The following is a 17,355-nucleotide window of genomic DNA, read 5'->3' as shown; positions in this document are numbered from 1 at the left end:
ACTTTGAATCAACTCTTTCCATCAGTAACTCCAACACCATCTACTGGGCAGGGAAGGTGCAAGATTGGGTCTCCTGTCCGTTCACTCTCACACAACTTTAGTTGCCTCTGTGTGCGGTGACAAGAAAAATGAGACGGTGAGCAAAGCACACGTCCCGTCTTTCACACCATCTGGAGAAAATGTCCCTGTTCCCTTTTCCCCGTCTCCTCAATGTTCATTCCTCAAAAAACATCTCTGCAATGTTGTATCTGATTCAATCTCCACAATCTGTTTCCAGTGTTTCCTGAGAGCCTGTTCTGTAGATTATCCACTCACTGAAATGTAGTTGCCCTGGATTATTTTTGAATTGACCCCCAACCCTTGAGTGAATGTTGTGACTTTGCGTTCTCTGATCCTGGGCCAGGTGAAGCAGTTTATCATGGTTGGTATAACCTCATCCCGATAGGATGCCAGATACAGAGGATAGAGATTGGGAATGTGTGGGGCTCCCATTTTCCAGCACAGGAGGGGAGGTGAAAGTGTCTGACACTCAAATCTATGAATCTTCCAGTTGCAGGTGTACCATGTCCCAGCTGTTGTTTGGAGTGTGTGCCAATGTTCTTGTACCAGACTAACCTCAATGCGACATTCTCAGATGGTTCTACCCGACAGTATCATTGTTGGGCAGGAAAGTGTGAAATAAAGTGATTGGCTGTGGATGGAATTCATCAGAGTTTCATTACAATCCATTTACTGGATTCCAGTCCAACCTCTGGTATCCATTGGGATTGAAGTGTAACAGAGAGAGGAGAAAACACCCGATTCAAACTGCCTCCCCCTCCCCTCCACACCTCATCTACACACTCATTCATTTGTGGACATTGCTGCTTCAGTGTGACGCAGATCCCAGTTCCAGTTCCCTTGGCCAGATGTCTTCCTGGTCTGACTCCAGTCAGCAAGAACTGGAACCTATTTCTCACCCAGTGGATATGAACAGTCAACGTTTCGGGTCGAGACCCTTCATCAGAATTTGGAAAGAAAGAGGGCAGAAGCCAGAATAAAAGGGTGGGAGGAAGGGGAGGAGCACAAGCTGGCAGGTGAATCTGGGTGACAGTGGTGAGTGTGTGGGATGGGCTGCTGGCAACGGTGGTGGAGGTGAATGTGATGGGGTCTTTTAAGAGGCTTTTGGATAGGTACACGGAGCTTAGAAAAATAGAGGGCTATGGGTAAGCCTAGTAATTTCTAAGGTTAGGGACATGTTCGGCACAGCTTTGTGGGCCGAAGGGCCTGTATGTGTATCTATGAGAGGGGGAAGATAGATTGTTGGGGGGGGATCTGGGAACGATGGGAGAAGCTGGGAAGTGATAGGTGGAAGAGGCAAAGGGCTGAAGAAGATGGAATCTGATCAGAGAGGACAGTGAACCATGGAAAAAACGGAAGGAGGTGGGGAAACGGAGGGAGGTGTAAGTTGATGGGCTGGGGGCGGGGGACGGGAAAGGGGAGGGGTTATGGGGCCAGAGGGATAAAGGAAAATAAAGGGGAGGACAGAGAGGAGGGGTTACCGGAAGTTAGAGAAATTGATGTTGATGCCGTCAGGTTGGAGACGACCAAGATGGAATATAAGGTGTTGTTCCTTTAACCTGCATCTAGCTTCAACTTGGCAGTAGAGGAGGCTGTGGACAGACATGTCAGTGTGGGAATGGGAAGTGGAATTAAAATGTCTGCTGTTACGGCAGACAGAACGAAGGAGCTCGATGTATTGATGTATAAAATAGTTGCCAGGCATTTTGATTCCACTTCCCATTCCCACAGTGACGTGTCTGTGTCAGTTGAACAGAAATAGGTGGTTTAAAATGGTGCTGGAGAGGGCAACTTTCTGTGTGCAGCTCCCAAGCGAATCCTCAAGTATTCCCATTTACAACTAGCCACAGACATTGCCATAAGAGTCACTTAGAAGTCATTTTAAAAGAACTAGTGATCTTCAGAACCGGCAGATTCGGGATCCCAGACCACCCAGGGAGCGCATGCTGCAGCTGGAACCTCGGGGAACAATCTCCATTCTCAGGAAATGTGGGTGCCGGGGAGGGCTCCAGGTAACACTGAAAGGCAGGGCCCTAAGGCCTCCCTCCCCCCCAACTGTCCTCCTGGCTGATGTACAGTCTCTGGAAAATAAAATTGAAGCCCTCAGAGCAAGACTGCAGTACCAGAGGGATATCGGGGACTGTTGTGTACTCTGCTTCACAGAGACATGGCCTATCCCAGCACTCCGGACACGGCGCACCAGCCTGAGGGATTCACCATCCACCGCATGGACTGCACGGTGGCGGTGTTTGCTTCATGATTAACTCACTGTGGTGCACAGATGTGGTGATTCTGTCTTAGTCCTGCTCCCCTGACCTGGAACATCTGGCAGTCAAGTGTCATGCATTTTATCGGCTGAGGGAGTTCTCCACCGTCATCCTGGTGGTGGTGTACATTCCACCCTGGCAAATGTCCAGCTGGCACTGGAGGAGCTGAGCTGAGCGCCATGATCGACAGTCCCGAGCCAGTGCACCCTGACACCTTCCCGATCATCGCAGGGACTTCAACCAGGCCGACTTGAAGAAGTCTCTGACCAACTTCCACTAACATGTCAGCTGTGAAACCAGAGGAGTCAACAGACTCGATCACTGTTACACCACCAAGAATGCCAACTGTGCCGTCCCGCGACCGCACTTTGGCAGGTCTGATCACCTGGCTGTACTACTTCTCCCAACATACATGCAGAGACTGAGGACCGCAAAGGTATGGTCAAGGGAGGCAGAGGAGTGTTTACAGGGCTGCTTTGAATCGGTGAACTGGACCATGTTCAGGGATTCATCTTTGGATCTGAACGAATATGCCACAGCCATCGCTGACTTCATCAAGACCTGCATGGACAAGTGTGTGCCTTTGAGGATGTACTGAGTTTTCCCAAACCAGAAGCCCTGGATAAACCAGGAGATTCGCAGTCTGCTGAGGGCTAGGTCTGTGGTGTTCAAGACTGGCGATTCAGAATCCTACAGGAAATCCAGGTACGACCTACGGAAGGCCATCGTGAGAGTGAAAAGGCAATTCTGTGTGAAATTAGTGACACAATCGGATGCACGACAGCTGTGGCAGGGTTTGCGTGCCATTACTTCCCACGAGACGAAGCCTAACAGCATAAATGGCAGTGATGCTTCACTCGCTGATGAGCTGAACTCCTTTTATGCACACTTTGAAAGGGAGAATAACACTACACCTGTGCGAATCCCCACAATATCTGGCAACCCTGTGATCTGTCTTGGAGGCCGATGTCAAAACATCCTTCAAGAGGATGAACCCACGCAAGGTGTCAGGCCCCGACGGTGTACCTGGATGGGTACTGAAAACCTGTGCCGACCAACTGGTTGGAGTGTTCAAGGATGTATTCAACCTCTCACTGCTGTGGTCTGAGGTTTCCACCTGCTTCAAAAGGGTAGCAATCATACTGGTGCCCAAGAAGACCAGGGAGAGCTGCCTCAATGACTATTGACCAATGGCACTCACATCTACTCCAATGAAGTGTTTAGAGAGGTTGGTTATGGCCAGAATTAACCTCTGCCTGAGCAAGGACTTAGACCCGCTGCAATTTGCCGACCGCTGCAACAGGTCTACAGTGGACACAATTTCACTGGCTCTCCGCTCTCCTTTGGAGCACCTGGACAACAGCAAAACATTCATCAGGCTGCTGGTTATCAATTACAGATCAGCGTTCAACACCATCACCCCCTCAGTATTAATCACCAAGGTCCTAAAGCTGGGCCTCTGTACCTGCCTCTGCAACTGGATCCTTGACTTCCTCATCGGGAGACCACAGTCAGTATGGTTCGGTGATAACATCTGGTCCTCGCTGACAATCAACGCGGGTGCACCTCAAGGATGTGCACTGAGCTCACTGCTCTACTCTCTCTACGCTCATGACCGTGTGGCTAGGCACAGCTAAAACGCCATCTATAAATTCGCCGACGACACCACTGTCGTCGGTAAATTCTCAGATGGTGACGAGGAGGCGTACAGGAGTAATGTAGATCGGGTGTTTGACTGGTGTCACAACAACAACCTCACACTCAACATCAGCGAGACCAAGGAATTGATTGCAGACTTCAGGAAGTGGAAGTTGCGAGAACACACACCAGTCCTCATTGAGGGGGGTGGGGGGTGGTGGTCAGCGGTGGAAAGGGTGAGCAGCTTCAAGTTCCCGGGCGTCGACATCTCAGAGGATCTGTCCTGGGCCCGACACATCGACGCTGGCGTGCCATCACGAAGAAGGCACACCAACCGCTCTACTTCTTTAGGAGTTTGAGGAGATTCGGTACGTCACCGAAGACTCTTGCAAATTTCTACAGATGTACGGTGGAGAGCATTCTGACTGGTTGCATCACCGCCTAGTATGGAGGCTCCAATGCACAGGATGGTAAGAGGCTCGTAGACTCAGCTAGCTCCAGCACAGGCGCAACCCTCCCCACTATCGAAACATCTTCAAGAGGCGGTGCATCCATCACGAAGGACACGCCCTCTTCTCGTTACTACCATCGGGGAGGAGGCACAGGAGCCTGAAGACCCGCACTCAATGAGTCAGAAGCAGCTCCTTCCCCTCCTCCATCATATTTCTGAATGGTCTGTGATCCCGGAAACACGACCCCATTATTCATTTTTTTGCATTATTCATTTATTTTGTAATTCACAGTAATTTTGTCTTTGCACTGTACGGCTGGGGCAAACCAACAAATTTCACTTTGTAAGACAGTGATGATAAATCTGATTCTGTCCACTGCCTCCTCCACTGCCAAGTTGAGGCTAGAGGCAGATTAGAGGAACAACACCTCATATTCCGTCTTGGTTGTCTCCAACCTGACGGCACCAACAACAATTTCTCTAACTTCCAGTAACCACTCCCCCCGTTTCTGCCCCCACCTCCACCCCCCACCACCCGCCCCCCCCACCAACAACCTGCCCAACTCCCTCTGGTTCCCCACCTCCTTCCCTTTCTTCCATGGTCCACTGTCCTCTCCAATCAGATTCCATCTCCTCCAGCCCTTTGCCTCTTTCACCTATCACTTCCCAGCTTCTCACATCGTTCCCACTTCCTCTTCCCCCCTCCCCTACCTGCCTATCTTCCCCTTCTCACTTGGATTCACCTATCACCTGCCAGCTCCTCCCCTTCCCCCCATACTTTTATTCTGGCTTCTGCCTTCTTCCTATCCAGTCCTGATAAAGGGTCTTGGCCCGAAACGTCGACTGTTCATGTCCTTCCATAGATGCTGCCTGACCTATTGGGAGTTCCTCCAGCACATTTTGTTCATTATTAAAGAGAGTGTTTTGTTAGCATCACCCAAGGATTAACAGAATAACATGCTTCTTGTGAAACAATATCACTATTTTGCAAAAAGGAGAGCTGTCCTGACTCTGTCAGGTTTTGTGAGGGGGATTGCCCTCACCAGGGATTGTTGAACATCACAACTATGTCACTGATATGGGACAGGACTGAGCACCTTGCAAAAAAACAAACGTCACAGTGCTGATTAAGTCAAGATTCACAAAGCAAGGAGCCAACAGTGTAGATCCATCTGCTCTAAATTCAAAGGCATAGACTCAAATTCTCATTGAAGGTTTCAAACCTGGCACAAACACGATCACCCTCCATAATTAGCGTCAGACAGCAAAAATGGCCCATGTGGACCAAAGTGAGTAAATAGAGTTCACAAGCTGAAGTGAGCTGCAATTTTATTGAACTGACAGAAGTGCTTTGGGAGACGAGTGGAAGTGTAAATCATTTGCAATAAATTAATGAATCTCACTCTTCCGAGCCCAATGGTTCTGAAGTGAAATGGGGGAAAGTCCATCGAATGCAGAAAATAATCCCAACCTGGAGCAAGAGGGAGACTTCTGTCACTTCTCTGGATTCCTGGTTTGCTCTGTTGTTGCCGGAGAACGAGTCACCCATTCCTTCCTTTTAAATGGTTACTTTCAAATGGTCAGACACCTCAACAACTTCACTGGAGCACAATCACACAAAGCTGACACGAACCCAGGGAACAGGTGCCCCAAAGCTTGGTCAGAGAGATGTTTTATTCAGTCATCATCTCATGTCCATCACCGATTGCTCTGGAACTGAGGGGCTTGCTGGGCCATTTCTGATGGTGGTTCGGATTCAGCCGTATTGCTGCAGGTCTGGAGTCACATATCAGTCAGACCAGATGTGGATGACAGATTTCCTCCCCTGAAGAACAACAGTGAACTGGATGGGTTTTATGACAGATCAAAACCTTCCACAGTCCTCACCACCAATGCCAGCTTTTCACTCCAGAATGCATTTATTAATTAAATTTAAATTCCCAGCCGCCAGGTGGGATTTGAACTCCATCACCAGATCATCAGCCCAGCAACTTATGCATACACTCTTACCAGAGCTGCTCATTTCAAGGAGGAGAGACTGGGGTCTCCTGTGGAAGTTTACTGAGTGAGCTTCAGTGTTTGTAAGTAAGACTGCTAAAGACACGGCCAACAGAAGGAGTGCAGGTGTATGAGTGACCAGAGTTGGAAGGATGCAACCTTTACTGAAGGCTGTGTGGGAGGTGATGGTTGCAGAGATGAGGAAGGGCAAGGTCACAGTAAGACTGTAATGTCCGGATGTGAACTTCATTAAGTGAATCCCAGGCTCAGCCCAGACAGAGAAAAGGATTCTCATTGATTCACAGTGATCAGTGTTACTCGTCAATGCCACAGGGGCTCCAAACAGAGAATATACTGAACTGTGTCTCTGCAAAGAAATCTGCTCTCTCTCTCACTGTTACACAGCAACTGAACGTTGCTCAGCCTCACTGGTCACAGTCATTGGAACAGGAATCAAATCCCAGTTGGCACGTCCTTTGTTCTAATTTATTTTCTCAGTCACAACTTGCACAATATGTGACACACTGTTCAATCCTGGGTGTTTCGGTAATTCTACTTCCAGTGAGTACAGCTGTAATGTACTGATGATCTGTCCTAGCTGAACATAACCAAACAGAAAAATCTCAACAAAGCTTCCAAACTTTTCCCTTTCTAATCCACAGAATTGTCTGCCTTTGTTCAAAATCCCTCCACTGATTCTGAAATGTGGATGGGTGGCTAAGTAGGTTCACAAAAGGTACAAAGATTGGAGGTGTTGTGAATAGTGTATAAGATTGCCAAAGGATACAGCGGAATATAGACCAGTTGCAGATATGCAGAGAGAAATGGCACATGGAGTTTAATCCGACCAAATCTGAGGTGTTGCACTTTGGGAGATCAAATGTAAAGAGACAGTACACTGTTAACGGCAAGACCCTTAAACTACAGAGGTATCATGGGGTTCATGTCCATAGCTCCTTGACAGTGGCTACACAGGTTACTAGGGTGGTAAAGAAGGCATACGGCATGCTTGCCTTTATTAATCGAGGCAATGAGTTCAAGAGTCAGGAAGTTATGTTGCAGCTTCATAGTTAGGCTGCATCTGGAGTGCTGCATTCAGTTCTGGTTGCTCCATTATAGGGGCATGTGGAGGCTTTGGGGACGGTGCAGGAGAGGTTTACCAGGATGCTGCCTGGATTAAAGGGCATGTGCTATGAGGAAAGATTAGAAAAACTTGGGTTGTTTTCTCTGGAGCAGTGGAGGCTGAGGGAAGACCTGATAGAAGTTTATGAGCTTCAGAGCGGCATAGACAGAGTAACCAGATGGTATCTTTTTGCCAGGGTCAAAATGTCCAATATTAGAGGACGTGCATTTAAGGTGAGAGGGGGTACATTCAAAGGAGATGTGCGGGATAAGATGTCTACTTAGATAGTGGTGGATGCCTGGAATGTGCTGCCAAGGCTGGGAGGTGAGGCAATTACGATAGGGGCGTTTAGGAGGCTCTTATATATCGCATGCTGAAGTTTGTGTGGGAAGTGAAGGTTGCAGAGGTGGGGAGAAGCATTGTCACAGTAAGACTGGCTTGTTGGGATGTGAAGGGGCTCCAAGCAAAGGATATATTGAATTGTGTTTGTGCTAGGAAATCTGCAGGCTTCCCTCTCACTGTGGTACACAAACCTGTCATTGACTTTGCAGTATGTAAATGTTGCCCAGCCTCACACCCATCTTGCAGTCCCTGCAGTGAACCTATTGGTCGCAGTTATGGGAAAGGGATTGAAAACCCAGTAGGCAGGACGTTTATCAGTCACAACGTGCAGCGATATACGACACATTGTTCAACCCTGGGTGCTTCTCTTATTCTACTTCCAAAGAATATAGGCGATACACATTGATGTTCTATCCTGACTTAACATAACCAACGGAAAAGTCTCCATTAAAATGCTGAGGTTTTCCATTTCTAATCCACAGAATTGTTTGTCTTTATTCGAAATCCTGGCATTGAAGAGATGTGGATCAACAAGACCCCTATCCTCAAGTGTACTGTCATCTGTAGTGATCCAGGCAAGGTCCACATTTCTTGGCTGGTCAATGGGAAGGACAGAAGTAGGGAAGCTGTGATCCGACAACCGGAGAGGGAAGGGACTCAAAACACAGTGATCAGTGAACTCCGGACCAGTATAGAGGAGTGGTTCAGTGGGGTTGAGTACGTGTGCTCTGCTCGAGAGCCTTCTTCCAAACCAGTGTCAGCGCGGACAAGAAGTACCAAAGGTGGGCAATAGACCAGCGATTAAATGGCCAATGTTAGTTACCTGAGTAAAACCGTTTTACATTTCCATTGTTTGCTCGTCTGTTCCAGTGGAGACCAAACGTCCCAAGGTCAGACTGCTGCCTCCACCAAACGACGGGACCAAGAGTGGGAACACGGCCACCCTCGAGTGTGTGGTCTCTGGATTCTACCCGGACATCATAAACGTCGCCTGGGAGAAAGACGGCTCCGTGATCACCTCAAACACCACCAGCGCTGCACCGACTGCTCTGGAGCAGGGGGGCACTTTCAGTGCCAGCCATTTCCTGACTGTGAGTACAGAGGAGTGGAAGAAAGGCTCGGTCTTCAGATGTACAGTATCTCATCCCCCCTCCAGCAGCAGTGTCAGCCGGGAGGTGAAGAACATCCAAGGTAGGGTCCTGGGACTCACCCCATTATTGACATTGTTTGCTTTGTGCTATAAACCCTGCCAGACAAGGTTAACACTGAAACGTGGTGCAGCCCTGTTGTGGTTATGTGAGTGATCTGATAATCCAGAAGCGTGGCCAGAGAAATAAATGCATCTCTGAAAATGTTTTCATAACTCGTGGATAATCCAAACCCGTTCACTGGACGGGCCCCCTGGAGATCCCTCATACCCTTCTTCAATATGGTCTTTCTCTCTGCCTTTGGCGTGATCCCAGCCTCTAATAAGTGCCTTAGATGTGACAGAATTTCCAGCAGAGCAGCGCTGTCTCTGCTCCTGCATGGGAATAGCCAGCCTGGGCAACGTGCGGAAGCCTCTGGAGGGCGGCTTGAACACACAACATTCTGACAAAGCAGCAGGAAACTTTAGTTGCGCTCATCCAGAACATTAGGATGCACAGGATCCACAGTGATTTGGCCGTTTGGATTCAGAATTGGCTTGCCCTCAGAAGACAGAGGGTAGTGGTCAATGCGACTTGTCCTAGCTGGAGGTCCACGACGGGGGTGTTCTGCAGCGACCTGTACTAGAACCTCTGCTGTTTGTAAATGACCTGGATGAAAATGTGGATTTTCATTTTAAGTTTGCAGATAAGTTTGCAGATGATGCAAAGATTGGAGGTGTTGTGAATAGTGTATAAGATTGCCAAAGGATACAGTGGAATATAGACCAGTTGTAGATATAGAGAGAGAAATGGCACATGGAGTTCAATCCGACCAAATCTGAGGTGTCGCACTTTGGGAGATCAAATGTAAAGGGACAGTACACTGTTAATGGCAGGACCCTTAAACTACAGAGGTATCATCGAGTTCATGTCCATAGCTCCTTGACAGTGGCTACACAGGTTACTAGGGTGGTAAAGAAGGCATACGGCATGCTTGCCTTTATTAATCGAGGCAATGAGTTCAAGAGTCAGGAAGTTATGTTGCAGCTTCATAGTTAGGCTGCATCTGGAGTGCTGCATTCAATTCTGGTTGCTCCATTATAGGAGCATGTGGAGGCTTTGGGGACGGTGCAGGAGAGGTTTACCAGGATGCTGCCTGGATTAAAGGGCATGTGCTATGAGGAAAGATTAGAAAAACTTGGGTTGTTTTCTCTGGAGGTGGAGGCTGAGGGAAGACCTGATAGAAGTTTATGAGCTTCAGAGAGGCATAGACAGAGTAAACAGATGGTATCTTTTTGCCAGCGTCGAAATGTCCAATATTAGAGGACGTGCATTTAAGGTGAGAGGGGGTACATTCAAAGGAGATGTGCGGGATAAGATGTCTACTTAGATAGTGGTGGATGCCTGGAATGTGCTGCCAAGGCTGGGAGGTGAGGCAATTACGATAGGGGCGTTTAGGAGACTCTTATATATCGCATGCTGAAGTTTGTGTGAGAAGTGAAGGTTGCAGAGGTGGGGAGAAGCATTGTCACAGTAAGACTGGCTTGTTGGGATGTGAAGGGGCTCCAAGCAAAGGATATATTGAATTGTGTTTGTGCTAGGAAATCTGCAGGCTTCCCTCTCACTGTGGTACACAAACCTGTCATTGACTTTGCAGTATGTAAATGTTGCCCAGCCTCGCACCCATCTTGCAGTCCCTGCAGTGAACCTATTGGTCGCAGTTATGGGAAAGGGATTGACAACCCAGTAGGCAGGACGTTTATCAGTCACAACGTGCAGCAATATATGACACATTGTTCAACCCTGGGTGATTCTCTTATTCTACTTCCAAAGAATATAGGCGATACACGTTGATGCTTTATCCTGACTTAACATAACCAACGGAAAAGTCTCCACTAAAATGCTGAGGTTTTCCATTTCTAATCCACAGAATTGTTTGTCTTTATTCGAAATCCTGGCATTGAAGAGATGTGGATCAACAAGACCACTATCCTGAAGTGCACTGTCATCTGTAGTGATCCAGGCAAGGTCCACATTTCTTGGCTGGTCAATGGGAAGGACAGAAGTAGGGAAGCTGTGATCCGACAACCGGAAAGGAAAGGGACCCAAAACACAGTGATCAGTGAACTCCGGACCAGTACAGAGGAGTGGTTCAGTGGGGTTGAGTACGTGTGCTCTGCTCGAGAGCCTTCTTCCAAACCAGTGTCAGCGCGGACAAGAAGTACCAAAGGTGGGCAATAAACCAGCGATTAAATGGCCAATGTTAGTTACCTGAGTAAAACTGTTTTACATTTCCATCGTTTGCTCGTCTGTTCCAGTGGAGACCAAACGTCCCAAGGTCAGACTGCTGCCTCCACCACACGACGGGACCAAGAGTAGGAACACGGCCACCCTCGAGTGTGTGGTCTCTGGATTCTACCCGGACATCATAAACGTCGCCTGGGAGAAAGACGGCTCCCTGATCACCTCAAACACCACCAGCGCTGCACCGACTGCTCTGGAGCAGGGGGGCACTTTCAGTGCCAGCCATTTCCTGACTGTGAGTACAGAGGAGTGGAAGAAAGGCTCAGTCTTCAGATGTACGGTATCTCATCCCCCCTCCAGCAGCAGTGTCAGCCGGGAGGTGAAGAACATCCAAGGTAGGGTCCTGGGACTCACCCCATTATTGACATTGTTTGCTTTGTGCTATAAACCCTGCCAGACAAGGTCAACACTGAAACGTGGTGCAGCCCTGTTGTGGTTATGTGAGTGATCTGATAATCCAGAAGCGTGGCCAGAGAAATAAATGCATCTCTGAAAATGTTTTCATAACTCGTGGATAATCCAAACCCGTTCACTGGACAGGCACCCTGGAGATCCAACATACCCTTCTTCAATATAGTCTTTATCTCTGCCTTTGGCATGATCCCAGCTTCTAATAAGTGCCTTAGATGTGACAGAATATCCAGCAGAGCAGCGCTCTCTCTGCTCCTGCATGGGAATAGCCAGCCTGGGCAATGTGCGGAAGCCTCTGGAGGGCGGCTTGAACACACAACATTCTGACAAAGCAGCAGGAAATTTTAGTTGCGCTCATCCAGAACATTAGGATGCACAGGATCCACAGTGATTTGGCCGTTTGGATTCAGAGTGGTCAATGCGACTTGTCCTAGCTGGAGGTCCATGACGGGGGTGTTCTGCAGCGACCTGTACTAGAACCGTCTGCTGTTTGTACATGACCTGGATGAAAATGTGGATGGGTGGCTCGGTAAGTTTGCAGATGATGCAAAGATTGGAGGTGTTGTGAATAGTGTATAAGATTGCCAAAGGATACAGCGGAATATAGACCAGTTGTAGATATAGAGATAGAAATGGCACATGGAGTTTAATCCGACCAAATCTGAGGTCTTGCACTTCGGGAGATCAAATGTAAAGGGACAGTACACTGTTAATGTTAGGACCCTTAAACTACAGAGGTATCATGGGGTTCATGTCCATAGCTCCTTGACAGTGGCTGCACAGGTTACTAGGGTGGTAAAGAAGGCATACGGCATGCTTGCCTTTATTAATCGAGGCAATGAGTTCAAGAGTCAGGAAGTTATGTTGCAGCTTCATAGTTAGGCTGCATCTGGAGTGCTGCATTCAATTCTGGTTGCTCCATTATAGGAGCATGTGGAGGCTTTGGGGACGGTGCAGGAGAGGTTTACCAGGATGCTGCCTGGATTAAAGGGCATGTGCTATGAGGAAAGATTAGAAACACTTGGGTTGTTTTCTCTGGAGCAGTGGAGGCTGAGGGAAGACCTGATAGAAGTTTATGAGCTTCAGAGCGGCACAGACAGGGTAAACAGATGGTATCTTTTTGCCAGGGTCGAAATGTCCAATATTAGAGGACGTCCATTTAAGGTGAGAGGGGGTACATTCAAAGGAGATGTGCGGGATAAGATGTCTACTTAGATAGTGGTGGATGCCTGGAATGTGCTGCCAAGGCTGGTAGGTGAGGCAATTACGATAGGGGCGTTTAGGAGGCTCTTATATATCGCATGCTGAAGTTTGTGTGGGAAGTGAAGGTTGCAGAGGTGGGGAGAAGCATTGTCACAGTAAGACTAGCTTGTTGGGATGTGAAGGGGCTCCAAGCAAAGGATATATTGAATTGTGTTTGTGCTAGGAAATCTGCAGGCTTCCCTCTCACTGTGGTACACAAACCTGTCATTGACTTTGCAGTATGTAAATGTTGCCCAGCCTCGCACCCATCTTGCAGTCCCTGCAGTGAACCGATTGGTCGCAGTTATGGGAAAGGGATTGAAAACCCAGTAGGCAGGACGTTTATCAGTCACAACGTGCAGCGATATACGACACATTGTTCAACCCTGCGTGTTTCTCTTATTCTACTTCCAAGGAATATAGGCGATACACATTGATGCTCTGTCCTGACTTAACATAACCAATGGAAAAGTCTCCACTAAACTGCTGAGGTTTTCCATTTCTAATCCACAGAATTGTTTGTCTTTATTCGAAATCCTGGCATTGAAGAGATGTGGATCAACAAGACCCCTATCCTGAAGTGCACTGTTATCTGTAGTGATCCAGGCAAGGTCCATATTTCTTGGCTGGTCAGTGGAAAGGACAGAAGTAGGGAAGCTGTGATCCGACAACCAGAAAGGGAAAGGACCCAAAACACAGTGATCAGTGAGCTCCATACCAGTACGGAGGAGTGGTTCAGTGGGGTTGAGTACGTGTGCACTGCTCGAGAGCCTTCTTCCAAACCAGTGTCAGCGCGGACAAGTACCACCAAAGGTGGGCAATAGACCATCGATTAAATGGCCAATGTTAGTTACCTGAGTAAAACCGTTTTACATTTCCATTGTTTGCTCGTCTGTTCCAGTGGAGACCAAACGTCCCAAGGTCAGACTGCTGCCTCCACCACATGACGGGACCAAGAGTAGGAACACGGCCACCCTCGAGTGTGTGGTCTCTGGATTCTACCCGGACATCATAAACGTCGCCTGGGAGAAAGACGGCTCCCTGATCACCTCAAACACCACCAGCGCTGCACCGACTGCTCTGGAGCAGGGGGGCACTTTCAGTGCCAGCCATTTCCTGACTGTGAGTACAGAGGAGTGGAAGAAAGGCTCAGTCTTCAGATGTACAGTATCTCATCCCCCCTCCAGCAGCAGTGTCAGCCGGGAGGTGAAGAACATCCAAGGTAGGGTCCTGGGACTCACCCCATTATTGACATTGTTTGCTTTGTGCTATAAACCCTGCCAGACAAGGTCAACACTGAAACGTGGTGCAGCCCTGTTGTGGTTATGTGAGTGATCTGATATTCCAGAAGCGTGGCCAGAGAAATAAATGCATCTCTGAAAATGTTTTCATAACTCGTGGATAATCCAAACCCGTTCACTGGACAGGCACCCTGGAGATCCCTGATACCCTTCTTCAATATGGTCTTTCTCTCTGCCTTTGGCGTGATCCCAGCCTCTAATAAGTGCCTTAGACGTGACAGAATTTCCAGCAGAGCAGCGCTCTCTCTGCTCCTGCATGGGAATAGCCAGCCTGGGCAATGTGCGGATGCCTCTGGAGGGCGGCTTGAACACACAACATTCTGACAAAGCAGCAGGAAACTTTAGTTGCGCTCATCCTGAACATTAGGATGCACAGGATCCACAGTGATTTGGCCGTTTGGATTCAGAATTGGCTTGCCTTCAGAAGACTGAGGGTAGTGGTCAATGCGACTTGTCCTAGCTGGAGGTCCATGACGGGGGTGTTCTGCAGCGACCTGTACTAGAACCTCTGCTGTTTGTAAATGACCTGGATGAAAATGTGGATTTTCATTTTAAGTTTGCAGATAAGTTTGCAGATGATGCAAAGATTGGAGGTGTTGTGAATAGTGTATAAGATTGCCAAAGGATACAGTGGAATATAGACCAGTTGTAGATATAGAGAGAGAAATGGCACATGGAGTTTAATCCGACCAAATCTGAGGTGTCGCACTTTGGGAGATCAAATGTAAAGGGACAGTACACTGTTAATGGCAGGACTCTTAAACTACAGAGGTATCATGGGGTTCATGTCCGTAGCTCCTTGACAGTGGCTACACAGGTTACTACGGTGGTAAAGAAGGCATACGGCATGCTTGCCTTTATTAACCGAGGCAATGAGTTCAAGAGTCAGGAAGTTATGTTGCAGCTTCATAGTTAGGCTGCATCTGGAGTGCTGCATTCAATTCTGGTTGCTCCATTATAGGAGCATGTGGAGGCTTTGGGGACGGTGCAGGAGAGGTTTACCAGGATGCTGCCTGGATTAAAGGGCATGTGCTATGAGGAAAGATTAGAAAAACTTGGGTTCTTTTCTCTGGAGCAGTGGAGGCTGAGGGAAGACCTGATAGAAGTTTATGAGCTTCAGAGCGGCATAGACAGAGTAAACAGATGGTATCTTTTTGCCAGGGTCAAAATGTCCAATATTAGAGGACGTGCATTTAAGGTGAGAGGGGGTACATTCAAAGGAGATGTGCGGGATAAGATGTCTACTTAGATAGTGGTGGATGCCTGGAATCTGCTGCCAAGGCTGGGAGGTGAGGCAATTATGATAGGGGCGTTTAGGAGACTCTTATATATCGCATGCTGAAGTTTGTGTGAGAAGTGAAGCTTGCAGAGGTGGGGAGAAGCATTGTCACAGTAATACTGGCTTGTTGGGATGTGAAGGGGCTCCAAGCAAAGGATATATTGAATTGTGTTTGTGCTAGGAAATCTGCAGGCTTCCCTCTCACTGTGGTACACAAACCTGTCATTGACTTTGCAGTATGTAAATGTTGCCCAGCCTCGCACCCATCTTGCAGTCCCTGCAGTGAACCTATTGGTCGCAGTTATGGGAAAGGGATTGAAAACCCAGTAGGCAGGTCGTTTATCAGTCACAACGTGCAGCAACATACGACACATTGTTCAACCCTGGGTGATTCTCTTATTCTACTTCCAAAGAATATAGGCGATACACGTTGATGCTCTATCCTGACTTAACATAACCAACAGAAAAGTCTCCACTAAAATGCTGAGGTTTTCCATTTCTAATCCACAGAATTGTTTGTCTTTATTCGAAATCCTGGCATTGAAGAGATGTGGATCAACAAGACCGCTATCCTGAAGTGCACTGTTATCTGTAGTGATCCAGGCAAGGTCCACATTTCTTGGCTGGTCAATGGGAAGGACAGAAGTAGGGAAGCTGTGATCCGACAACCGGAGAGGGAAGGGACCCAAAACACAGTGATCAGTGAACTCCGGACCAGTATAGAGGAGTGGTTCAGTGGGGTTGAGTACGTGTGCACTGCTCGAGAGCCTTCTTCCAAACCAGTGTCAGCGCGGACAAGTACCACCAAAGGTGGGCAATAGACCATCGATTAAATGGCCAATGTTAGTTACCTGAGTAAAACCGTTTTACATTTCCATTGTTTGCTCGTCTGTTCCAGTGGAGACCAAACGTCCCAAGGTCAGACTGCTGCCTCCACCACACGACGGGACCAAGAGTAGGAACACGGCCACCCTCGAGTGTGTGGTCTCTGGATTCTACCCGGACATCATAAACGTCGCCTGGGAGAAAGACGGCTCCCTGATCACCTCAAACACCACCAGCGCTGCACCGACTGCTCTGGAGCAGGGGGGCACTTTCAGTGCCAGCCATTTCCTGACTGTGAGTACAGAGGAGTGGAAGAAAGGCTCAGTCTTCAGATGTACAGTATCTCATCCCCCCTCCAGCAGCAGTGTCAGCCGGGAGGTGAAGAACATCCAAGGTAGGGTCCTGGGACTCACCCCATTATTGACATTGTTTGCTTTGTGCTATAAACCCTGCCAGACAAGGTCAACACTGAAACGTGGTGCAGCCCTGTTGTGGTTATGTGAGTGATCTGATATTCCAGAAGCGTGGCCAGAGAAATAAATGCATCTCTGAAAATGTTTTCATAACTCGTGGATAATCCAAACCCGTTCACTGGACAGGCACCCTGGAGATCCCTGATACCCTTCTTCAATATGGTCTTTCTCTCTGCCTTTGGCGTGATCCCAGCCTCTAATAAGTGCCTTAGACGTGACAGAATTTCCAGCAGAGCAGCGCTCTCTCTGCTCCTGCATGGGAATAGCCAGCCTGGGCAATGTGCGGATGCCTCTGGAGGGCGGCTTGAACACACAACATTCTGACAAAGCAGCAGGAAACTTTAGTTGCGCTCATCCTGAACATTAGGATGCACAGGATCCACAGTGATTTGGCCGTTTGGATTCAGAATTGGCTTGCCTTCAGAAGACTGAGGGTAGTGGTCAATGCGACTTGTCCTAGCTGGAGGTCCATGACGGGGGTGTTCTGCAGCGACCTGTACTAGAACCTCTGCTG

The 17,355-nt window shown here is 48.3% G+C and overlaps 1 protein-coding gene across 1 annotated transcript in view; it reads left to right on the top strand.

The window, feature by feature from the left end:
* The window catches only part of LOC127576520 (titin-like), a 52,317-nt gene that overhangs the window by 25,378 nt on the left and 9,584 nt on the right, over window positions 1–17,355 (top strand). Inside the window, exons 5-12 of the mRNA XM_052026997.1 lie at window positions 8,362–8,661; window positions 8,750–9,070; window positions 10,937–11,236; window positions 11,325–11,645; window positions 13,477–13,776; window positions 13,865–14,185; window positions 16,054–16,353; window positions 16,442–16,762. Of these exons, the coding sequence (XP_051882957.1) occupies window positions 8,362–8,661; window positions 8,750–9,070; window positions 10,937–11,236; window positions 11,325–11,645; window positions 13,477–13,776; window positions 13,865–14,185; window positions 16,054–16,353; window positions 16,442–16,762 (2,484 nt within the window). The remainder of the gene's footprint in view (window positions 1–8,361; window positions 8,662–8,749; window positions 9,071–10,936; window positions 11,237–11,324; window positions 11,646–13,476; window positions 13,777–13,864; window positions 14,186–16,053; window positions 16,354–16,441; window positions 16,763–17,355) is intronic.

This window comes from Pristis pectinata, chromosome 12, assembly GCF_009764475.1.
Source record: "Pristis pectinata isolate sPriPec2 chromosome 12, sPriPec2.1.pri, whole genome shotgun sequence".
Taxonomy (NCBI): domain Eukaryota; kingdom Metazoa; phylum Chordata; class Chondrichthyes; order Rhinopristiformes; family Pristidae; genus Pristis; species Pristis pectinata.
The sequence above is the reverse complement of the archived record's forward strand: the minus strand, read 5'-3'. Positions and strand labels throughout refer to the sequence as shown.